The sequence below is a fragment of the Chiloscyllium plagiosum genome, chromosome 9 (genome assembly GCF_004010195.1).
Source record: "Chiloscyllium plagiosum isolate BGI_BamShark_2017 chromosome 9, ASM401019v2, whole genome shotgun sequence".
Taxonomy (NCBI): domain Eukaryota; kingdom Metazoa; phylum Chordata; class Chondrichthyes; order Orectolobiformes; family Hemiscylliidae; genus Chiloscyllium; species Chiloscyllium plagiosum.
Genome location: NC_057718.1, coordinates 7,301,058 through 7,326,340, shown reverse-complemented (window position 1 = coordinate 7,326,340; position 25,283 = coordinate 7,301,058). Strand labels below are relative to the sequence as shown.

General features: G+C 44.4%; 1 protein-coding gene across 4 annotated transcripts in view; it reads left to right on the top strand.

The window, feature by feature from the left end:
- aig1 (androgen-induced 1 (H. sapiens)) overlaps window positions 1–25,283 on the top strand; it is a 172,248-nt gene that overhangs the window by 129,822 nt on the left and 17,143 nt on the right. The window contains exon 6 of one of the 4 annotated variants that reach the window (XM_043695323.1): window positions 13,277–13,881. The exons of the other annotated variants lie outside the window; for them this stretch is intronic. Within the exon in view, the coding sequence (XP_043551258.1) occupies window position 13,277 (1 nt within the window). The 3' untranslated portion in view covers window positions 13,278–13,881. Of the gene's footprint in view, window positions 1–13,276; window positions 13,882–25,283 lie in introns of those variants that run through there. 4 annotated transcript variants of the gene reach the window in all.

Here is a 25,283-nt window from a genome sequence, read left to right as displayed (position 1 = left end):
GTACAGAGTGGGTCCTTTGCAGTTCTGAGAGAGTGTGGCCCTCAGCTGAGGCAGGGCTGACTGTAGAGAGGTTAGGTGCCGGCGCATTGCTGCAAGCGTGGAGCGGAGGATCTTGATGGAGAACCGTTGCTGGTGTTTTTGAATCTGTAGTCTGTATTGTTTGTCCTGTTCGGGTCCGAACTCTGCTGGTTTAAAGGTGGTCCGGAGTCCGTGTGGGGTCAGTTGGTTACGGAGACAGGCACTGAGGAAGCAGATGTGGCTGTGATAGCGAGTTTGTTTCAGGACATGGTTGAAGAGCTTCAGGGCTGAGGAAATGACCTGGGAGTTGCAGTGAGAGAGAGACTTTTACCTCAGTGTTAGGTATGTTAGTCAGGAATAAATACAGGGTAGGGGAATGGGTTTTGGGTAGGTTTCTCTTTGGAGGGCCAGTGTGGACTTGTTGGGCAGAAGGGCCTGTTTCCACGCTGTAGAGAATCTAATCTAATCTAAATAGTTGGGCGATGGGTACAGTTGTAGGGAAAATTATGGAAAAAATTAAGGGGTGGGATGAGGGCTCAGGAGAGCTTATTAAAGTTTCCAAAACATGTAATAGGACAGAGAGTATGGAAAGGGTCAGGAATCTAACTTCAGACACTTCCAATGAGGGAACAACTTTGAGAAGGGGAATTGTCAATGCAGGACTGAAGGTGTTGTACTTAGATGCACGCAGTGTCCGAAACAAGGTAAATGAGCTTGCAGTGCAAATTGAAGTTGGCAGATACTATGTTGTGGCTATCACAGAGATGTGGCTGCAACAGGATTGGGCGGGGGACTAAATAGCCAAGGATACACGTTCTATCTAAAGGACAGGCAGGGAGGCAGAGTGTTACCTTGTTGGTTAGAAATGATATTAAATTGATAGCAAGACGTGATTTGGAGGCGGAAGGTGTAGAATCTGCGAGGGCCAAGTTGAGGAGTCACAAAGGAAAGAAAGTCTGTGATTGGGAGTTATATGGGCCTCTTAGCAGTAGTCAGGATGTGGGGAAGAAAGTAACTCAGGAGATAGAAAAGGCAGGGAAGAATGGCATGGTCACAAACATCATGAGGGACTTCAATATGCAGGTGGACTGGGAAAATCAGGCTGGTAGCGGATCCCAACAAAAGAAATTTGAGGATTGTCTATGCGATGGTATTTTTGGAGGAGTTTGTAGGAGAGTCCACTTAACGAACAGGTAAAGCTGGATTTGGTGATGTGTAATGAGATAGATGTGATTGGGAAGCTTAAGGTGGAGGAGGCCTGAGGGGGCAGTGACCGTATTAGAGTCATAGAGATGTACAGCACGGAAACAAACCCTTCGTTCCAACTCGTCCATGCCCATCAGTTATCCCAATCCAATCTTGTCCCACCTGCCAGCACCCGGCCCATATCCCTCCAAACCCTTCCCATTCATATATCCATCCAGATGCCTTTTAAATGTTGTAATTGTACCAGCCTCCACCACTTCCTCTGGCACATATTATGACAGAATTCATCCTGCAGTTTTGAGAGGGTGAAACTGGAATCAGATGTAATGGTATTACAATTTTTTGACTCCGATCTCCAGTGACTGCAGTCCTCACTTTGTCCTTACAATTGAGTAAAGGTAATTACAAAGTGTCCAGGATGGTATCTTGCCCCATTTGTGACAGGAGTCAGACTATCACAGGGTGACTGCAGGACATCTTTCCGGGGAGGCGTGACCAGCTAAAGAACATGGTGCATATTGGTACCATTAACTCAGGTAGGAGGTGGAATGAGATCCTGACAGAAAATTTTATGGAGCTGGGAGGGAGATTGAAAAGCAGGACCTCCAAAGCATTAGAACAGGAGAACTGGTGAACATAGTGCGAATAGAAATTGGAGAAGTTGTATAGGATTTCTGAGGCATTGGGTCTGGTTTGGGGCAAATGGGACCATATAAGATGAATTAGTTTGGATCTTAACGGAACTGTGACTAACATGCTGTCAGTGTGATTTGCTAGTGCACTTGGGGAGGGTTTAAACTAGACTGGCAGGGGGATGGAAAACTGAGAAGGTGGGATTCAAGGGAACACAGAAGAGTACAAAGCAAACTTAAAGACTAAGAGAGAATAGTCAAACATTATTTTGGATCAGTATAGGAACTAATGTAAAGGCAGAATTAAAGGTAGCTTAATTGAATGCATTTTCAAAAAGGTTTGGAGATTTAAATGCACAAAATGAGGCAAATGGATAATGTTTAATTATGGAGACATGGCTACAAGGTGACCAAAATCGCAAACTGAACATTCAAGGGTTTTTAATGAGGGGGAGATGATTATATTAGGCAGAGTAGATATTTGACTGAAAGATCAGGGTGGAAAATCAATTTGGGTACAACATAGAAACAGCAAAGGATAGCAAATGTTGTTAGGAGCTGTTCATCAAACTTTAGTGATAATGTTGGAAATGGCATAAGTCAGGAAGTTACAGATATTTGTAACTAAGGTAATAGTTTAATAAGGTTTGACTTCAATTTATACATAGACCAGTTAACCAAATCAGCACGAATATTGTGGAGGATAAATCCCTTCAGATGTGTTCTGGGGTGGTACATTGGAAAGCCAAAAAGCCATCGGGCTGACTTGGGTTTAATGTTATGCCATGAGAATGAAATAACAGCACAGAGGCCATTATCCTGTCACCAAGTCACCCTTTATCTGCACGTGCACAGTACACTGACTGTGTAACCAGCCAGGTCAGAGTCATTCCCTGAAGTGAGGAGATTCTGAATCCCCTGGTTTTATTTTTTATTTATTTATTTTTTGACAAGCAGTGCCCTACACAAAAGGCAATGCTGTGTGATCACACTCCTTTTTTTTCTTCTTTTTTTAAATTTAACCCCCACACTACCACCTAAGTGCGGTAGTGCTTATTTTGTCCCCAGCACCCATGGTGTGTGTGTATACGTGTGAGACACAGTGAAAGACACAAAGTGCACGAATCTTTATTCAATTTCCACCACCAGGAAGAAAGGAAAACACCCGAGTGGCCAGTGACAAGCAGTGCCCTTCACATCAAAGGGCAGTGCTGTGTGATCAAAACAGTGAAGAGGAGGGTAGGGACTAAATCAGAATAGAGTTGGAGGGAGAAATAATGCACTCCACTCCCTGCGGCGCCCACCTCTCCCTGAACAACTCCAGGGTGTTGGTAATCCCCTGGTTTTATTTATTTATTTTTTGGCCAGTGACAAACACTGCCCTTCACATCAAAGATCAGTGCTGTGTGATCAAAACAGTGAGGGGGAGGGCAGGGACATTCCTCCTTTTTTTTTTGGGCGCCACTCCTGTTTTTTTTATCCTTTTTTTTTAACCCCCACACTACCACCTAAGTGCGGTAGTGCTTATTTTTTTTTCCCCAGCACCCATGGTGTGTGTGTGCAGGTGTGAGACACAGTGAAAGACACAAAGTGCACGAATCTTTATTCAAATTCCACCACCAGGAAGATAGGAAAACACCCGAGTGGCCAGTGACAAACACTGCCCTTCACATCAAAGGGCAGTGCTGTGTGATCAAAACAGTGAAGGGGAGGGTAGGGACTAAATCAAAATAGAGTTGGAATCCCCTGATTTTATTTTTTTTTTCTCTGTTTTTCTTTTTAGTGCTGTGTGAGTCCCCTGTTTTTTTTCCCACACTACCACCTAAGTGTGATAGTGCTTATTTTTTCCCCCAGCACCCATGGTGTGTGTGTGTGCAGGTGTGAGACACAGTGAAAGACACAAAGTGCACGAATCTTTATTCAATTTCCACCACCAGGAAGATAGGAAAACACCCAGGTGGCCAGTGACAAACACTGCCCTTCACATCAAAGGACAGTGCTGTGTGATCAAAAACAGTGAAGGGGAGGGTAGGGACTAAATCAAAATAGAATTGGAGGGAGAAATGATGCACTCCACTCCCTGAACAACTCCAGGGTGTTGGTGAACACCGCGTGCTCCTTTTCCAGAGACACCCGGGCTCTAACGTAACCAGGAAGAGGGGCGGGCTGTCAGTCCTAATGATCCCCTCCATGACCCGCTGCCTGGACCTGTTTATGGCCAGTTTGGCCAGGCCCAGGAGCAGACCCACGAGGAGGTCTTCAGACCTGCCCTCCTTCCTCCGTACCGGGTGCCCAAAGATCAGGAGCGTGGGACTGAAGTGCAGCCAAAAACAGAGGAGAAGGTTTTTAAGAAAATCAAAAAGGGAATGCAAACGCTCACAAAATTCTCTGTTTATTTTTTTTTTTTACCTAAGTGCGGTAGTGCTTATTTTTTCCCCAGCACCCATGGTGTGTGTGTGTGCAGGTGTGAGACACAGTGAAAGACACAAAGTGCACGAATCTTTATTCAATTTCCACCACCAGGAAGATTGGAAAACACCCGGGTGGCCAGTGACAAACACTGCCCTTCACATCAAGGGACAGTGCTGTGTGATCAAAACAGTGAAGGGGAGGGTAGGGACTAAATCAAAATAGAGTTGGAATCCCCTGGTTTTATTGGTCAGCCAGGGCTCCCTGATTAGCCCAGGTTAACAAACCCAATCAAGGATCTCGTGATCAATGAAATCCACCTGGTTTCATTCACTACAGGGTATGGGCTAATTAATAATTTGCCTGTAAAGAAGTCCTTTGGGACATTGTGACTTTTTTTCATATAGCGGTCACATTATGTTTGAGTGTGATGTAGTTTATTGGAAGAGTGTCCAAAAAGACTTGATGGGCGATAGGTGATGGTGTGTATTTAAAGAAATACTACACAGTCTACAACAAATATACTTTTTTTTTAAGGCTGAAGCACCAAAGAGAAAATTAAATCAGCCATCATTATAGTCAGAGTCATTGTCATATAGCCAGATAGCGATACATCATGGAAACACACCCTTTGGTTCAACTCGTCCATGCCGACCAGATATCCGAAATTAATCTAGTCCCATTTGCCAGCATTTGGCGCATATCCCTCCCAACCCTTCCTATTCATGTACCCATCCAGAAGCCTTTTAAATGTTGCAATTGTGCCAGCCTCCACCAGTTCCTCTGGCAGCTCAGTCCATACACACACAACCCTCTGGGTGAACCCTCTTCGGTCCCTTTTAAATCTTTCCCCTCTCACCTTAACCCTATGCCCTCTAGATTTAGACCTAGCTGGCTAGGGAAAAATCCTTTGCTATTCACCCTATCCATGTTCCTCATGATTTTATAAACCTCTATCAGGTCACCCCTCAGCCTCCGACACTGCAGGGAAAATAGCCCCAGCCTATTCAGCCTCTCCGTATAGCTCAAACCCTCCAATCCTGGCAACATTGGAAAGAAGTGAAAGATTGCATTTGGTCAAAGGACATGGTTTAAAGGGATCTCAGTAAAAGTGGTATGCCTGAGGATTGGGAGCAATTTAGAATCCACCAACTAGAAACTGACTGAGAAGGGGAAATGAGAATGTGAGAGCAAACTCGCTGGGAACGTAAAGGTAGAATCTGCAAAAATGAAAAGATGATCAAGTGCACATGTGGGTAAAGCAGGAACTAGGCGATTCTATCGTGGAAAACAGGTTATCTTTCTCTGTCTTCATGAAAGAAGATATGGAAAACTTCCTGAAAATACAAGGCAACCAAAGAGTTTGTGAAACTGAGGAACAAAAAGGAATTCGTATCAGAACAGAAGAAGTACTTGAAAGGTTAATTGGTTGGAAGTCTGATAAATATGTTGTGGTTCTGTTTGCCGAGCTGGAAGTTTTTGTTGCAAACGTTTCGTCCCCTGACTAGGCGACATCATCAGTGCTTGGGAGCCTCCTGCGAAGCGCTTCTTTGATGTTTCCTCCGGTGTTTATAGTGGTCTGTCCCTGCCGCTTCCGGTTGTCAGTTTCAGCTGTCCGCTGTAGTGGTTGGTATATTGGGTCCAGGTCAATGTGTTTGTTGATGGATTTTTTGGTGAATGCCATGCCTCTAGGAATTCCCTGGCTGTTCTCTGTTTGGCTTGCCCTATGATAGTAGTGTTTTCCCAGTCGAATTCATGTTGCTTGTTGTCTGCTAAGGATAGCTGGTCGTGTCGTTTCGTGGCTAGTTGATGTTCATGTATGCGGATTGTTAGCTGTCTTCCTGTTTGTCCTATATCGTGTTTTGTGCAGTCCTTGCATGGTATTTTGTACACTACATTCGTTTTGCTCATGTTGGGTATCGGGTCGTTCGTTCTGGTGAGTTGTTGTCTGAGCGTGGCTGTTGGTTTGTATGCCGTTATGAGTCCTAGGGGTCGCAGTAGTCTGGCAGTCAGTTCCGAGATGCTCCTGATGTATGGTAGTGTGGCTAGTCCTTTTGGTTGTGGTATGTCCTCGTTCCGTGGTCTTTCTCTTAGGCATCTGTTGATGAAGTTACGCGGGTATCCGTTTTTGGCTAATACCTTGTATAGGTGTTCCTCTTCATCTTTTTGCAGTCCTGGTGTGCTGCAGTGTGTTGTGGCCCGTTGAATAGTGTCCTGATGCAGCGTTGTTTGTGTGTGTTGGGGTGGTTACTTTCATAGTTTAGGACTTGGTCTGTGTGTGTGCCTTTCCTGTATACTCTTGTAGTGAATTCTCCGTTCGGTGTTCTCTGTACCATCACGTCTAGGAATGGGAGTTGGCTATCCTTTTCTTCTTCTCTCGTGAATCGGATTCCTGTGAGTGTGGCGTTGATGATCCGGTGTGTTTTTTCTATTTCCGCCACACTCACAGGAATCCGATTCACGAGAGAAGAAGAAAAGGATAGCCAACTCCCATTCCTAGACGTGATGGTACAGAGAACACCGAACGGAGAATTCACTACAAGAGACTGGAGACTGGAGACCTGTTAGTCTGACACTAGCAGTAGGGCAAATAATAAGATCTATTAGAATGTAGCAACTGGACATTTAGAACATAATCGTAAAATTGGACATAGAGCCAATTTAGTTTAATGAAAGGGAAATCATTTCTAAAAAGCTTGATGGAGTTTTTTGAGGATATTATTTATATATTGTTAAAGGAGAACTAGCACATGTGGTGTATATGGATTTCCTATAGACTTTTGTTCAAGCCCCATACAGGAAGTTCATAAATAAAATTAGAGTGCAAGGGATTGGGGGAAAAGTAGCAATGTAGAAGACTGAGAATGGGTCTACAGAAAGACAGCGGAGAATAGGAATAAGTGGATTCATCTCAGGATGATAGGCTGTTACTAGAAAGATACTGCAAGGGTAGGTGCTAAATCCACATGGCAGATGGAATGTGCTCCTTATAAGGGTGGCATAGTGGCTCAATGGTTAGCACTGCCACATCACAGTGTCAGGGACCCGGGTTCAATCCCTGCCTTGGGTGACTGTCTGTGCGGGTCCCCACTAGTTGTTCCTCCCACAATCCAAAGATGCGCAGGTCAGGTGAACTGGCGAGGCTAAATTGCCCATAGTGTTAGGTGCATTAGTCAAGGGTAAATATAAGGTAGAGGAATGGGTCTGAGTGGGTTACTCTTTGGCGGGTCAGTGGTGGGCTTGTTGTGCTGAAGAGCCTGTTTCCATACTGTAGGTAATCAAATAAGTTTGAATTTATCCACTTTGGTGGAAAAACTCTGCAAGGCAGAATATTTCTTAAATGGTGAGGGTTTGGGAAGTATTGGTGTCCATCAGTCATTAAAGATTAGGATACAGGAATCACCCAAGCAGTCAGGAAGGCAAATTGGTTGGTCTTTATTGCAAGATGACTTGAGTTCAGGAGTAAAGATATCTTGCTGCAGTTATACAGAGCAGAGGTAGGACTTCACCTGGAATATGGTGTACGGTTTTGTATCTAAGGTGAGATGTACTAACCATGTAGGCAGTGCAGCAAAAGTTCACCAGACTAATTTGCAGGATGTGGCAAAGAATTATGAGGAGAGTTTGAGGAGATTGATTCTTTATTCCCATTGTGGGCAGGTGTTGCATAAGACAGTTAGTACCTGAAAGCGGTTAGCAGTGATTATGGGATAAGCTCTATCCATCAGGATATAATGGATTGTTCTTGAGAGAGAGTAACCATTGTATTCCAAATGTTTAGTCATCGCTACATTGTGTACTAGAATGTATCAGTTGCAGTTATGTGTGTACTTACTCTTAGGTCTAGACTGAAGACTTAGCAAAGATTCTCATGCAACTCACATGTCGCATAACTAGCTATTAAGTACCAACGTGATCAATGTATTCTGTTTATCAAGACTGAGTTAATCTTCTGCTAATGGCTTTGTATGTCCATCCTGCCTAATACAAATAAGAAGGATTGGTGGTCATTATTCGAAACCAGGTATCCCACATGATTCCACACCACAAAGCAGCCTTTATATCCAAATGGCTGGAGTTTAAGGATGTAGAAGTTATGCTGTAGTTATACAAAACCCTGGTTAGATCCCACTTGGAATACTATCAGCAGATCTAGGCACCACACCTTAGGAAGGATATATTGGCCTTGGAGGAAGTACAATTTAGGTTTACAAGAATGATACATAGACTTCAGGGGTTAAGTAACAAGACGAGATTATACAAATTAGGCCTGTTTTCTCAAGGATTTAGAAGATTAAGGGGTGATCTGATCAAAATCTTCAAGATATCTTCAAGATATCAAGACATATAGATAGATAAACTGTTCCCACAAGCTGTAGATTCTAGCATTAGGGCCCATAGCCTGAGAATTAGGGCCCATAGCCTAAGAATTAGGGTGAGATGATCTGGAGAGTTATTGGGAAGTACTTCTACACAAAGGCTGGTCGAGGGTTGGAACTCTCTTCTGCAAATGGCAGCTGATATTAGATCAGTTGTTGATTTTAAATCTGAGATAGATCAACTTGTTTAAAGCAAACATATTAAGGGATATTGTCAAAAGGCAGGTATATAGAGTTAGGCCACGGATCAGCCAAGATCTCATTGAATGGTAGAGCAGGTTTGAGGGGCTGAATGACCTGTTCCTATGTAGATGCAGGCAGTGCTGATATCTGAAGATATAGCAAATGGTAGCCTACTATACAGACAGTGTGTGATTTTGATCTGGTAATCTTACTGAATGTCAAGGGAGATGATTAGATTTGCTCCTTTTGGAGATGGACATGGACCAGGAAGTTGGATAGAATAAAAATTACTTGAATATGATTCCACTTGTAAAGCACCTCAGCTCAGCTTAATCTGACCTCCACCCCATGTCTTTGCAACCCAACCTGCAGGTGGGTTTACTGACCAGTCAATTCATCTGCATTTGTGGGATCTTCTGCGCACAATAACTACACGTGTATTTCTTTGGTTGTGTGAAGCCTTTTTGGGGCATACTAAGGATATACAAATGCAAACAAGTTTAGAAATTGCTGGCGAAACACAACAGGTCTGGCAGCATCCATGGAGGGAAAGCAGAGTCAAAGTTTCTCAACTCCAGTGACCCTTCCTCTTCCCATTCCTAACCCTTATTCATTGACCACTGCACATTCACATTTCTGGAAGTATTTGTGTTTGAATCTTAAGAGGTGCTATGATCATCCTTGACATTGGTGCCCTGCTATTACTGTTTATGTTTAATGTGAGGAGGAATCACTGGACTGGAAACCTTACCTCTGCTTTCTCTCTAAACAGTTGGTGCCAGACCTGCTGAGTTTCTCCAGCAATTTCCACTTTTGTTGCAGATTTTCAGCAGCTGCAATTCTTTGTTTTATATTTACCACACAGATGCACATTCTTTCTTTGTGTCAACTGGAAACCCCATTAGATTTTTCATTCCTGTTATCCAAGATACGTAGTTCAACACTGTAAGATCAGAATGATAACTTCTCAAGAAATAATGTTATTCCTCTACTACTGCATTCAAATTGGGAGATGATGACCTTGTGGGATTTCACTGGACTGTTAATCGAAAGGTCCAGATAATGGTCTGGGACTTAGATTAGATTATCTGCTGCATGGAAACAGGCCATTCAGCCCAACAAGTCCACACCGACCCTCCGAAGAGTAACCCACCCAGACCCATTTCCCTATGACTAAAGCACCTAACACTATGGGTAATTTAACGTGGTCAAAATTGTGAAGGGCTTTGGAGAAAGTTCACGGGAAGAGACACAACTAAATTAGCACCTTCCCATGAACTTTCTCCAAAGCCCTTCACAATTTTTTTTCTTCAGGTGTTTGAACTTTTGTTCATTTCCATCTGGGTTAATTAACTCAGGGTTCCGGTCTACTGCTGCCAGCGATGTCACCATGACACCATCATACCCTCACTGGGAATCAAAATGTTTAGCGGAAGTAACTTTCACTGTAGAGACTGAACAATAAATAACCTGTTAATATCCCTGAGAGATCAGGGGAGCATTGCTCTGTGGGGAGGTGGAGTGTGGGAGTGGGGTGGAGCAGGGGTTTGGTTGAAGAAAAGAGAAACAATAATGGAAAAGGCAGCTTGATGTTCGGTCTGAGGGCAGAGGGCACCAGGTACATAAACAACACTGGAAGCCCACAGGGAGAGCAGACTGCAAGGCAGAATACAGAGGGGGCACATTTATTATCCACAACTGTTTTCTGGAGGGAGTTGAAAAAAAGGGAGAGATTGCATAAACTAAGTAAGGATTCCTTTCTTTATAATAAAAGTCAGGTAAATGAGTATGTAAATGCTGAGCCTAGCACTGGGATCAAGTCTTTTTTTATTCACTCTTGGGTTGTGGGCATCTCTGGTTGGGCCAACGTTTCTTGCTTATCCCTATTTGCCCCTTGAGAAGGTGGTGGTGAGCTTCCTTCTTGTACTGCTGCAGTCCATGTCCTGTAGGTAGACCAACAATGCCCTTAGGGAGGGAATTCCAGGATTTTGACCCAGCAACAGTTGACATATTTCCAACTCAGGATGGTGTGTGGGTTGGATGGAACTTACAGGGGGTAGTGTTCCCATGTATCTGTTGCCCTTGTCCTTCTAGATGGAAGTGGACGTGGTTTAGAAGGTGCTGTCTCAGGATCTTTGATGAATTTCTGCAGTGCGTCTTGTTGATAGTACACATTGCTGCTACTGAGTGTCGGTGGTAGAGGGACTGGATGTTGTGGATGTGGTTCCAATCAAGTGGGTTGCTTTGTCCTGGATGGTGTCAAGCTCCTTGAATGTTGTTGGAGCTAAGCCCATCTAGGCAATTGGGGAGTAATCCATCACACTCCTGACTTGTGCCTTGTGGATGGTGGACAGGCTTTGGAGGTCAGGAGCTGAGTTACTCGCTGCATTATTCCTAGTATCTGACCTGCTCTAGAAATCACTGTGTTTATATGGTGAGTGCAATTGAGTTTTTGTTCATTGGTAATCTCCAGGTGGTTAATAGTGGGGGATTCAGTGATGGTAACACCACTGAGTGTCAAGGGACAGTGGCTATATTGTATTTAATTGGAGATGATCATAGAAGTGCAGTATTATCAAATGGCAGCAGATTTTCTTCCCATAGTCTTAATACGTATGTATGATGCATAGTAGCTCAGTGGTTGGCACTGCTGCCTCACTGCATCAGGGACCTGGGTTTAGTTCCTCGGGTGACTGTACGGAGTTTGCACATTCTCCCCGTCTCTGCGTGGGTTTTCGCTGGATGCTCCGGTTTCGTCCCACAGTCTAAAGATGTGTGCAGATTAGGTGGATTGGCCATGCTAACTGGCCCATAGCATCCAGCCATGTGCAGGCTAGGTGGATTAGCCAGGGGAACTGCAAGGTTACAGGGTAGGGTGAGTCGGTCTGGGTGGGATGCTCTTTGTAGGACCAGTGTGATCTCGATGGGCTGAATGGCCTGCTTCCACACTGTAGGGATTCTATGATCCTTACCAAGGTCCCACAAGCAACAATGAGCTGATTGACTAGAACTCTTGCTTTGTTGTTTGAGTGACTTACACTTCATGAGGGATGGCATTACTAAATGATGGGGATGGACCAGGAGCACAGAAAAGAAAGATAACTTTTCAATTGTTGTCCCTCACTGGTGACGGCCTTGCGAATCAAGCTATTCCTGGTGTCATCACAAAATTAAAGAAAAGTAAGTATTAACGAGTTTTGAGAAGTAAGTATTCAAATAAGTCCCAGCTTTCCAGATGCAGGTTGATAGCTGTCAAGTTTGGTTCTTTTCATTAAATGGTGAGCCAGACCTGAGGGGCTGAGTGTCCTACTCCTACTCCTAATTCCTATGTAACATGGAAGGTCTTAAGCACCTGGAACTGTGGAAGTGCAAGTGACAACCAGATTAAAGAGAAAAACAAATGACGCTGGATGGCAAGTTAGGTGCACATATTTACAGTTTTGCTTCTTTTCCCCTTGGAGCATGAGGATGGAGAAAGGACTTTTTCAGGAGTTGATTGCGGGACATTACATGGCTTTTGGGATAGGGCTGAAAGAGTGCACAGACATGTGGAATGAATGAAACCAATGAGCCAAATTTACTTCTTTTATTTCAAGTTTTCCTCCATTTCATGGTTATAGAACATTACAGCGCAGTTCAGGCCCTTCAGCCCTCGATGTTGCACTGACCTGTGAACCCAAGCTGAAGCCCATCTAACCTACACTATTCCTTTCTCATCCATGTGTCTATCCAATGACCATTTAAACGTCCTTAAAGTTGGCGAGTCTACTACTGTTGCAGGCAGGGTGTTCCACACCTCTACCGCTATCTGTGTAAAGAAACTACCTCTGATTTCTGTCCTAAATCCATCACCCCTCATTTTAAAGCTATGCCCCCTTGTGCAAGCCATCACCATCCGAGGAAAAAGGCTCTCACTGCCCACCCTATCTAACCCCCTGATTAACTTATATGTCTCAATAAGTCACCTCTCAACCTTCTTCTCTCTAACGAAAACAGCCTCAAGTCCCTCAGCCTTTCCTCCTAAGACCTTCCCTCCATACCAGGCAACATTCTAGTAAACATCCTCTGAGCCCTTTCCAAAGCTTCCACAACCTTCCTATAATGCGGTGACCAGAACTGTAAGCAATACTCCAAGTGCAGCCGCACCAAACTTTTGTACAGCTGCAGCGTGAATCTGTAATGTATATGGAAATATATTGCAAGGACTGCAGTAGTTCAATAAGACAGCTCACCACCACCTCTTCAAGTGCAATTATAGATGAACAGTAAAGGGTGCCGAGCCAGTAATACCCAGATACTGTGAATGAACATATTCAAAAAAATAGTCTTACGACGCTGTTAATAAATGTTAACATTTAAGGAAGAAATTAGAACTTATAACAACTAGCTTACAGAACTGTGCTGCTCAATTTCACATTTTCTTTAACAAATTTTATTGTTCATATAAAGAAAATTTAGCCAACCAAGCACCACTAACTTAACCTGAAAATGGAAAGTGCTGAAGAAATGCAGCAGGTCTAGTCACATCTTTGGAGAGAGGAACAGCGAAACAAAATTAAAGAACCAAATCCAGTTTTGAAGATAAGTCATACATTAACTTTGTTTCTGTTTCTCTCCTGCACTTTCTGCTTTCACTTAAAATTTCCAGCATTTGCAGTACTTAGCTTTTATTACCACTAACTTAACACTTCAGTTTCTAAAGACTGATTCCATGACTCAGTTTCAGGATTGACTCCCCTCCCCTCCTAAATGTATCCTTATGTTACAAAATCTTGAAGGTTCATCTACTTTCAGTGGGATCCACCCACAACATATGCCACAGCCCTCTGGAATTTGCTTTAATTGCCCTTAGTATTTCAGCAATTCCTTGAGGTGCTAATTATTATATTTCCATTGATGCTTGACTAAACAATGTTGAATTTTTGTCATGATTGTGGACTTTGGCTTTGGACATAAATCAACTGCTTTTCCATAGTCTGCTACCACTGATTCTTTCAAGCCATAGAGATGTACAGCACCAAAACAGACCCTTCGGTCCAACCCGTCCATGCCAACCAGATATCCCAACCCAATCTAGTTCCACCTGCCAGCACCCGGCCCATATCCCTCCAAACCCTTCCTATTCATATACCCATCCAAATGCCTCTTAAATGTTGCAATTGTACCAGCCTCCACCACTTCCTCTGGCAGCTCATTCCATACATGTATTACCTTCCGCAAGAAAAAGTTGCCCCTTAGGTCTCTTTTATATCTTTCCACTCTCACCCTAAACCCATGCCCTCTGGTTGCACTCCCCTACCCCAGGATATTTATCCTATCCATGCCCCTCATGATTTTATAAACCTCAATAAGGCCACCCCTCTTTCTCAGCTAATTATTTCAGCTGGCTGTGTTCTTTTTGCCACATGGCTCTGTAAAGGTCACTGTAGTTTTCTTTCACTTGCTTCATGTTTGAGCAACACATCCAGTTGCTTTTCCCTCATGAAACCCATCTTGGGCTTGAGCCTCATAAGCTTTCCATTAAGGGAATGATGAACATCCTAAGTTCTCTGCTTTAAGTGCAGGCCTAACTGATTAACTCTTTCAATCTTGAGATATACAGTCGAAACCACTCTTCCTGTTTCTCCAACCTGCACTATCTGTTTCTTTCAGCAAACAAATATATCAAGTAAAAGAACTTTCAAAACCAAGCTCCATCATCATTAATTGTTTCTATGATAATGTGGCATACTTAGGATGATTCAAACAGAAGAGCAAATGAATTATTTTACCTTGAATCTGACTCTTTGATTCTTTAGCCAACATAACTAAGTTCTAAAACAAAACACAGAAATCGCTGGAAAAGCTCAGCAGGTCTGGCAGCATCTATGGAGAGAAATCAGATGTTTCGGGCCCAGTGAACCTTCCTTAGAAGTGATGGTAACTGGGAAAAGGATGGTTTTTATATCGAAGATGGGGTGGGGGGAGGGGAGGAGAGTAAACGATAGGTGGAGATAGAGCCCAGAGAGAGAGAAGAACAGTTCGACAGACAAAGGAGGGGGTAAAGGTCAGACTGGAGGAAGGAACGGATGCTAATGCAGACAACTAGTGACTGACAATGAGTAATAACATGGCCTGGTGTGTGGGGGAGTGGGAGAAAGCATAGGGAAAGGTGTTCAAACCCTACAATTGTTGAATTTAATGTCAACTCCAGAAGGCTGCAGATTCCCCAAGTGGTAAGTGAGGTGCTTGTGCTGAGCTGCTGAGACTTTCCAGCAGTTTCTACTTTTGATTCTGAATTTCAGCATCAGCAGTTCTTTCCATTGTTTTGATGACTAAGTTCTATCTCTAATAAAATTTCCCAGAATTGCTGGCTTTTAGGTCAATGTTTAAGTAATGACAACCACTTTGGCCTTACCAAAAGGCCAACAAATACATTATGTTGATTTTGGGGATTCGTGATCACAGTTACCTTATATAGGCAGTCAACAACAGGGAACAATTTTCTGATAGTTTGCTGTGCTTCTTAAGAAGCAGTAGTTTAGATATGATTCTTTGGTAATTAGTTAAACAAGCCATACAACTGCCACTGAAGCAGAGGATAAACAAGCTGTTGGCATGGAATGGGAGAAAGTGAGGACTGCAGATGCTGGAGATTACAGTTGAGAATGTGGTGCTGGAAAAGCACAGCCAGTCAGGCAGCATCCAAGGAGCAGGAGAATCAATGTTTTAGACATAAGCCCTTCATCAGCAATAAGGCTTGTGGGATGGTGGGGGCTGAGAGATAAATGGGTGGGGGTGCAACTGGAGGGAAGGTAGCTGGGTGTGTGATAGACAATGGACAGGTCAAGAGGGTGGGGCCGAGTTGGACGCTTGGGACTGGGATATGGTGGGCTGAGGGGAAATGAGGAAACTGGTGAAATCCACATTACTCCTGTGTGGTTGCAGGGTCCAAAGGCGGAAGATGAGGTGTTCTTCCTCCAGGCGTCGGGTCGTTAGTGTTTGGCGATAGAGGAGGCCCAGGACCTACATGTCCTTGGCGGAGTGGGAGGGGGAGTTGAAGTGTTCAGCCACAGGGCGGTGGGCTTGTTTGGTGTGGGTGTCCCAGAGATGTTCTCTGAAATGATCTGCAAGTTGGCGTCCTGTCTCCCCGATGTAGAGGAGACCACATTGGGTGCAACAGATACTTTAGATGACATTTGTGCAGGTACAGGTAAATTTCTGTCAGATGTGGAAGGATCCTTTGGGGCCTTGGATGGAGGTGAGGAAGGGAGAAGTAGGCACAGGTTTTGCACTTCCTGCATGACAGGGGAAGCTTCCAGGAGTGGTGCCTGGGCTGGTGGGATCTGACAAGAGAGTCGCAGAGGGAATGGTCTCTCCAGAATCCTGATAGGGTGGGGGAGGGAAATATATCCCTAGGGGTCTGTTTATAGGTGGCAAAAGTGATGGAGGATGGTGGGGTGGAAGGTGAGGACTGGGGAGTGTTCTGTCCTAGTTGCGATTGGAGGGGTGGGTTTCAAGGGCAGAGGTGCTGGAAGTGGAGGAGATGCGCTGGAGGGCATCGTCAACCACGTGGGAGGGGAAGTTGCGATTGTGGAAGAAGGACGCCATCTGGAAGGTTCGGAGGTGGAATTGATCATCTTGGGAACAAATGCGGGGGAGGCGGAGGAATTGGGAATAAGGGATGGCAGTTTTACAGGATGCAGGGTGGGAGGAAATGTAGTCCAGGTAGCTATGGGAGTCGATGGGTTTGTAGTAGATGTCCATAGTTAGTTGACCACTGGAGATAGAGATAGAGAGGTTCAGGAAGGGGAGGGAGGTGTCCGAGATGGTCCAAATGAATTTGAGGTCAGAGTGAAAGTTGTTAGTAAAGTTGATGAATTGTTCAACCTCCTCGTGGGAGCACGAGGTAGCACTGCTAAGTCATCAGTGTAGCGGAGGAAAAGATGGGGGATGGTGCCGGTGTAGCTGCGGAAAATGAACTGTTCCACATACCCAACAAAGAGGCAGATTACCCCTTTGGTTTGGACGAAGTGGGAAGATTGGAAGGAGAAGTTTTTAGGAGTGAGGACCAGTTCAGCCAGTGGATGAGGGTGTTAGTGGAAGGGTACTGGTTGGGACAGGGTGAGAGGAAGGAACAGAGGGCTTGGAGGCCTTCGTCATGATGGATCGGTGTGTACAGGAACTGGATGTCCATGGTGAAGATAAGGCATTGGGGGCCGGGAAAACAAGTCATGGAGGAGGTGAAGTGCATGGGTGGTGTCCTGAACGTAGGTGGAGGGATCGGTGTGTACAGGAACTGGATGTCCATGGTGAAGATAAGGCATTGGGGGCCGGGAAAACAAAAGTCATGGAGGAGGTGAAGTGCATGGGTGGTGTCCTGAACGTAGGTGGAGAGTTCTTGGACTAAGGGGGACTAAGAGGGACAGGACGGTGTTAAGGTATGCAGCAATACATTGACTGGGATAGGAGCGGGCTGAGACAATGGGTCGACCGGGGCAGTCAGGTTTGTAAATCTTCGGTAGGAGGTAGAATTGGGTGGTATGGGGTTCACGGACAATGAGGTGGAGGCCTGTTGGCATGAAATGTATTGGTCTCATTAAAGTTATTCTCTAGATGAAGTGTGAGGGAACTCTGCCCTGGGTCTCCTTTCTCCTCTTCCTGGTCCATCTTCCATCTGGAGAAGATAACTCCCTGATGGCGACTGTAATATACAAGGACTGCTTAACAAGGTTGAGATGATGTACTCTGTTTCTAGAAACTGATAGTTCATACTGTGTCAATCAATTGTCTGAATCCTTTTGATCAATAGCCATGGAACACTACTCATTATGTAGAATTATCATTGACCCCATGCCCCCCTCCATGGGAAGGTTAGTTTTCATTCCAGTAAGAGCACAATCTCCTTATTTTCGAAAACACTTCATTCAGAATAATGTAGTGTGGAGCCTGCTACATCTATTGTAACACAGTCAAATGAGGTCTCATACTACATAGGAAAGACCGAGTATGAAATACTAAAATAACAGAGGATCCCAATTTCCAATATTGTTTAAGTTGTTTTTCTGTCAAATCTGACATTGAAAGATAAACAAGTTTGATTTTTCTCTGCAATTAGCCTTAATGTTTGAATTGTCTGTGCTTCAGAGTTGGTTATTAGCTTTGCAATCTAATAAGGAGAAAGTGAGGACTGCAGATGCTGGAGACCAGAGTTGAAAAATGTGGTGCTGGAAAAACACAGCAGGCCAGGCAGCATCTTCTTCCCGACCTCTCCGCCCCCACCCTCTCTCCGGGCTATCACCCTCACCCTCACCTCCTTCCACGTATCGTATTCCCAGCGCCCTTCCCCCAAATTCCCTCCCCCCTACCTTTTATCCCAGCCCGCTTGGCACACCAGCCTCATTCCTGAAGAAGGGCTTATACCCGAAACGTCGATTCTCCTGCTCCTCGGATGCTGCCTGGCCTGCTGTGTTTTTCTAGCACCACATTTTTCAACTCTTGCAATCTAATAACACAAATTTTCCACACTTCAGGCTTTAATTCTGAAGAATGAAAGTTCTATCTGAAAAAATATGGAATTGTGGACAGGATATTCATGACGATGGGAATGACCAGAATGACAATAATTAAAGGTAGATGGCGATATTGTGGTAATATCATGAACCCATATCCAACATCCTGTTGAGAAGCCGCTGGAACAAATTACTGCAGAGGCTGGAATCTCTACTGAAAACGACAAATGCTGGAAATCATAGCGGGTCAGGCAGCATCCACAGAGAGAGAGAGAGAGAGAGAGAGAGCAAGCTAACGTTTCGAGTCTAGATGACTCTTCATCAGAGCTGATGTGAAGTGTGGAGGGACAGCAATTATGCTGTAGTTCAGGGGAGTGGTGGGTGGGGATAGTGAGTGCTGGTGGAGAAAAGATCTTTGTAATTTACATTAAGTGATCAGAATGTGAGAATGGCAGAACAATGGTGTGTCTAACTGGCCAACTTGAAAGACAGTAAGTGGAATGAGGGGGAGGGCGGACATGATAAAACGCTAAAAGAAAGGAAGGAAAAGGTTCACAGTCTAAAAGTGTTGAACTCAATATTAAACCTAGAAGGCTGTAAAGAGCCTACTCTGAAGATGAGATGTTGTTTCTCCAGTTTGCGCTGTGATTCACTGGAACACTGCGACATTCCGAGGACAGCGGGTTTTGAGAAGATTTGTAGCTCAGGTTGAGGTTCTGGATGCATTGAACGGATGTACAGATCAACTATTGAACTACAGAAGCAATCATCCCAACATCCACAAATGAAGCTGCATCAGAACATTATTTCAACGAGCCACCACACACTGCAGTACAGAGGAACTACGCACAGCAGAGGAAAATCACCTATTCAATGTATTCAAAAAGAATGGGTACCTAATGAACACAGTCCACTGGTTTCTCAGCAACAAACCCAAACAAGCAGACAAAACACGTCCAGAAACCCTAGCCACTCTCTCCAATATCAAAGATATCTCAGAAATGACTGCCAGACTACTCAGACCCCTTGGCATCATGGAAGCCCACAGATCCACCAACACACTAAAACAGCAGCGAATGAACTTGAAAGATCCAGTACAGACAACGAGCAAAACCAAGGTCATTTACAAAATACCTTGCAAGAATTGTAACAAACACTACATTGGACAAACAGGCAGAAAACTAGCCACCAGGATACATGAACATCAAGTAGCCACAAAAAGATATGACCCACGATCACTTGTATCCTTACGTGCAGATGAGGAAGAACATCATTTAGACTGAGACAACACATCTATCCTAGGAGAAGCCAAACAGAGACACGCACGAGAATTCCTAGAAGTATGGCATTCCAACCAGAACTCTAACAACAAACACATTGACTTGGATCCCATTTACCACGCCCTGAGAAAACGAATAGAAAATGACATCACCAGAGGAAATGATGTCACAACAGGAAATGACATCGCCAACCCAAGGAAACCCAAACACATAAATAGAGAGTGGGCTATACCACCAGTGCTTCATCTGAAGGCTCACTGAAGACGTTACATAGTATAGTGACGAAACATCTGAAAACGAACCTTCAAGCTCAGTGAGCAAACCTACATCCAATTCTGAGGACAGACATATGCCCTATTTTACCTGGGAGCAGGTACTGTCTCCTGGCCAGTAAAATGTCAGAGGATGCAAGTAGTGGCTGTTTAATCAATTTAATTGTTGTTGCTGCTCCCTCCATTGTAAACATCAGGTGGGGGTAGGAAGATGTCTGCCCACATCCCATCTCATCTGGCTGCCACTTTCCTGGGATTCCCAACTCCCAGTCCTTCTCCAGGGGACTGGCAAAATATTCAGCCCTGTTTTCTAAAACCTGAAATGAAATTCTCCAAGAGACACAGTGGGATTAGGAAAGGTCATGTCCTGGAGACTTCCTTTTATTCAGTCATGGGACATGGGTGCTGCTGGCTAAGGCAGCATTAATTACCAATCCCTAACCAATATTCTATTATAACTGATGATTCGTCTGCACAGGACATAGGAGATACAAAGATCAATTTAGCAGTTTCTTTATTATTTCCCTCCCTAAGGATCATGAAAGCACTGACTGCTGTTGAGATATAGTTCCATCTTGGTGGTGGTGGAGAAGTAGTAGCATCTTACTGAATGGGATGATCAGCCATGATCACATTGAACAGCAGAGCATGTGCAAAGGGCTGAATGGCTTCCTCCTCCTCCTATTTTCTAGCTTATCAATCATTGAATCCCTACAGTATGGAAGCACGCCATTCAGCCCATTGAGTCCACACCGACCATCTGAAGAGCATCCAACTCAAGCCCTCCCATCCCTGTGTTTTCCATGGTCAATCCACCGAGCCTGCACCTCCTTGGGCACTACAGACAATTTTGCACGGTCAATCCACCCAGCCTGCACATCCCTGGACTGTGGGAGGAAACTGGTGCACCCAGAGGAAGCCCACGCAGACATGGGGAGAATGTGCAAACTCCACAGTCACCCAAAGGTGGAATTGAGCCTGGGTCCCTTTCACCGTGAGGCTGTAGTGCTAACCACTGAGCCACTGTGCTGCCCTATGGGAGGAAAGAGTCACAGCAACATTGAAGGTTTGTTGGGAGTTGGAATCAGAGACCAAGTGCTGAATAGTAGAAAATAGAGGGATATGGGCTATAGAGGGATAAATCGATACAGGCAGATACATATTTTAGTTTAAAATGGCATCACCATCAATACAGACATGATGGACTACAGAGCCTGTTTCGTTGCTGTACTGTTCTTTGTTTTGTGTTTTATATTCTAAATATGTTGTGCTTCCTAGTTCAGTATCAGTGAGGTCATTTAGGTCCAACCCCAACATTGTTATTTTAAGTTTCAAAGCGGTGACATATTGGACTCGGAAACATTAACTGTCTTTCCCTCTTCACCAATACTGGCCAGACCTGCTGAGTTTCTCCAGCACTTCCCTGTTTTGATGTCAGATCTCCAGCATCCACAGTATTTTTACTTGTTTATTCTTACCTCTGTCCAGATCACTTCAGTCCAAGACAAACCAGGGATTGAACCAGGGTGGCTGAGCTAATGCCACCCTGAGAGACACATTTATCAACTTAGTCAACACGGGAACATTGAATTTTGTTGTTCACAGAAACTAAACCACAAGGGAACTGGGCAAACTAATTGACTGGTGATGATGGAGAATGTCAACCTGTCTTCACATTGTTCCTGTACCTTTAAATATATAAAGCAATTTTCCTATTGTGAATGACAACAGGCATTGCAGGAGTCATCCTCTACCAAAATAATGCCGCTGCCATGAACAATCATTAAGTGTGCCCCATAATATTAAAGGGTTGTTAAAGGTCCATGGAGACAGGGACAGAGATGGCATGGAGATCTATTGGGAGAAGGCATCTATAGCTGAGACCTTATAGAGATTAACTTTCATTACCACTGTCAGGAGAGTCAGAAAAACAATTTTGAGTCATTTTTGATGTAAACATGTTCTAAGGAGTCAGGTGACTTGATTCTAACTATGCTGTTTCTCTTAGAATCATAGAGATGTACAGTATGGAAACAGACCCTTCGGTCCAACTCATCCATGCCAACCAGATATCCTAAATTAATCTAGCTCCATTTGCCAGCATTTGGCCCATATCCCTCTAAACCCTTCCTATTCATATACTCATCCAGATGTTTTTTAAATGCTCTAATTGTACAAGCCTCCACCACTTCCTCTGGCAGCTCGTTCCATATATGCACTACCCTCTGTGTCAAAACGTTGTCCCTCAGGTGCCTTTTAAATATTCCCCTCTTACTTTAAAAATATGTCCTCTAGTTCTGAACTCCCCCACCTCAGAGACAAAACTTGGCTGTTCACCATATCTATGCCTGTCATGATTTTATAAACCTCTATAATGCCCTCTTCATTGTCTTATCTACCCATGACTCCACTTTTAAGGAGCTATGAACCTGCACTCCAAGGTCTCTTTGTTCAGCAACACTCCCTAAAACCTTACCATTAAGTATATAAATCCTGCTCTGATTTGCCTTTCCAAAATACAGCATCTTACATTTATCTAAATTAAACTCCATCTGCCACTCCTCGGCCCATTGGCTCATCTGATCAAGGTCCAATCTACACCTCCAATTTTGGTGTCATCTGCGAACTTACAAACTATACCTCCTATGTTCACATCCAAATCATATAAAATGACAAAAAGTAGTGGACCCGGCACTGATCGTTGTGGCACTCCACTGGTCACAGGCCTCCAGTCTGAAAAGCAACCTTCCACCACCATCTTCAGTCTTCTACCTTCAAGCCAGTTCTGTATCCAAATGGCTAGTTCTCCCTGTATTCCGTGTGATCTAACCTTGCTAACCAGTCTACCATGAGGAGCCTTGTTGATTGCTTTACTGAAGTCCATATAGATCATGTCCACCGCTCTGCCCTCATTAATTCTCCTCGTTACTTCTTCAAAAAACTCAATCAAGTTTGTGAGACACAATTTCTGACACACAAAGCCATGTTGACTATCTCTAATCAGTCCTTGCCTTTCCAAATACATGTACATTCTGTCCCTCAGGATTCCCTCCAACAACTTGCCCACCACCGACGTCAGGCTTACTGGTCTATAGTTCTAATCTAGCAGGAGCGAACAACAATCTTGGATTCTTGTTTTTTTTTTAAAATATCATTCATGGGATGAGGGTATTGCTGGCTAGGCCCAACATTTATTGCCCATTCCTAATTGCCCAGAGGGCAGTTAAGAGTCAACCACATTACTATGGGTCTGGAGTCATGTGTGGTCCAGACCACTTTATTCCTACTCTACAGTTAAAATACAAACCACTCTATTGGAAACGGAACAGAAAAACAGATTATTTAACTACTAAACAGCAGTATAGTAACATGCCACTAACACAACCTTGAAGGTAAAATCAGTAAAATTGATTATCTCACCTGCTATTCTCGAGGCGGAGAGAGAACCCCAGTTTTTAGCTGTCACAAAGAGAGAAAGCGAAACTAAAATCTGTGGGAGCCCGACTCTACTCATTTATACTGCTCCTATTGTCCCAACTTTGAAAAAAAAACAAGGCTTCATAAACTGTTTGCTCTATTGACTTGGAACAGACCACTCAACCTCTATCCCAACCTCTCTTCATTGAAAGCAATATGACAAAATACACCTCTTAAAGCCATAGTATTGTCACATCCTGTTCCTCTCTGTGCATGCAGACAAAGTCTCTGACTTTGGTAGAGTAGCCCAGGTCACCATAAGGGTAATGGATATCCCACAAGTACCTACAAGACGCGGGCGGGAGGAGGCATTGTGGCTGATGGTCAGAGGTGGTGAGCAGGCAGTGACACTGGCAGTGGGGTTCATGGGAGAGTTGCAGTGGAATGAAGAGTGGCACTTACTCAATTGGTAGGACTTGGATGTCTCGCCATCTCCACAGGAGAGATGTTAGCCCTCTCCTGCGAGGGGCAGGTTTCATAGAACATGAGGGATTGAACATGGAACATAGAATATTGGACATAGAATGTAGAAATATAGAACAGTACAGTACAGCAACAGGCCCTTCGGCCCACCCTGTCTGTGCCAACCAGGATGTCATTCTAAATCAATCCCATCTGCCTGCACATGAGACATATTCCTTGATTCCTTGTGTCTATCTAAACTCCTTGTAAACACTGCTGTCATATCTGCTTCCACCACTTCTTCCAACAGTGCATTCCAGAGACCTACTCCACTCTACGTAAAAAACTTGCCTCACACATCTCCTCCAAAATTTTCCTTCTCATGGTGCATGCGGTGTCTGATAATGGTCATCCTTCTAACTGTCCCGGCTCTTTCCACCCTGTTGCCGAGTGTTTTCCCCTGGAATGAGAGGAAGGAAGGGGAGGACGTTGAGTGAGATGGAAATTGGGAGGCACAGCTGGTGCGGGCAGGTGGCAGGTGGTGGGGTGCCCCAGGCAAGTGAGGGGGCATCGCTGAGATGGTGCAAGGTTTAATGGTGTGGGAGTTTGCACAGGAATAACAGTGAGTGAGCAAAAGACTTTGCAGACAATAGTCAGAGTGCAGGGCATGAGCTTTGGTGGAAGGTGAGGTGGCAGAGAAGGGATGGTGCCTATTACCCCGGTGAAAGGCAGTTGACCTTCTTGTGGAACTTCTGGGCATCCGTCTAGACTGTGGAGACAGCACTGACTCAGTGGTGACTTCAGGCCAGGCTGCCAAGGTCTGCTGACATAGCTTCCTCTGCCCATTCTATAAGCAGACAATCCACCTCCTCTAGACCAGCCCTTTACACCAGGACCTCCGGGTTCCTTTCAGAGAAATGCCACACCACTTTCCTCTTCTCTGACATTTCCGGAATGACTGCCCTTGGAGGAATGTGCCAGCGATTTCTCGGGTGCATGGTGGTCTTTTAAACGTGGTGTGGGGACCAGGGAATGGTCTTCCATCAGATTCCAGCCATTTGGTTTGTCTCTAGCACGGTCTTAGTTTTGATTATTTGTAAAATTGTCTCTCTGCCTTAATTAATGGATTCATAGGTCATCCCTTCACTTATTATTCAGCTGATGACACTTTTCTCAGACTGTCTGACACTTTTGATCAGCTGCAGAGACTTGCTGTTGACACCCCTCTCACACCATTTACACTTATCTGTTGACATTCTTAATTACCTGGAATTATCTCACCATTATCTCTCTGCCTATACATTCTGTGTCTGTGTGCTTCCCTCCACCCGACAAAGGAGCAGCGAATCTGAAAGCTTGTGATTTCAAGTGAACCCATTGGACTATAAGCTGGCGCCATGGACTTTGTATACCCAAGTCCAACACCAGCCCCTCCACTTCATGGATTCCAGTGAGTGGTGAGTGGTTCTGGAAAGAGTACGTAGTAAGATGGGGCTAGTATTGCACAAGAGGTGTGGTGCAGGTTGTTAATAAG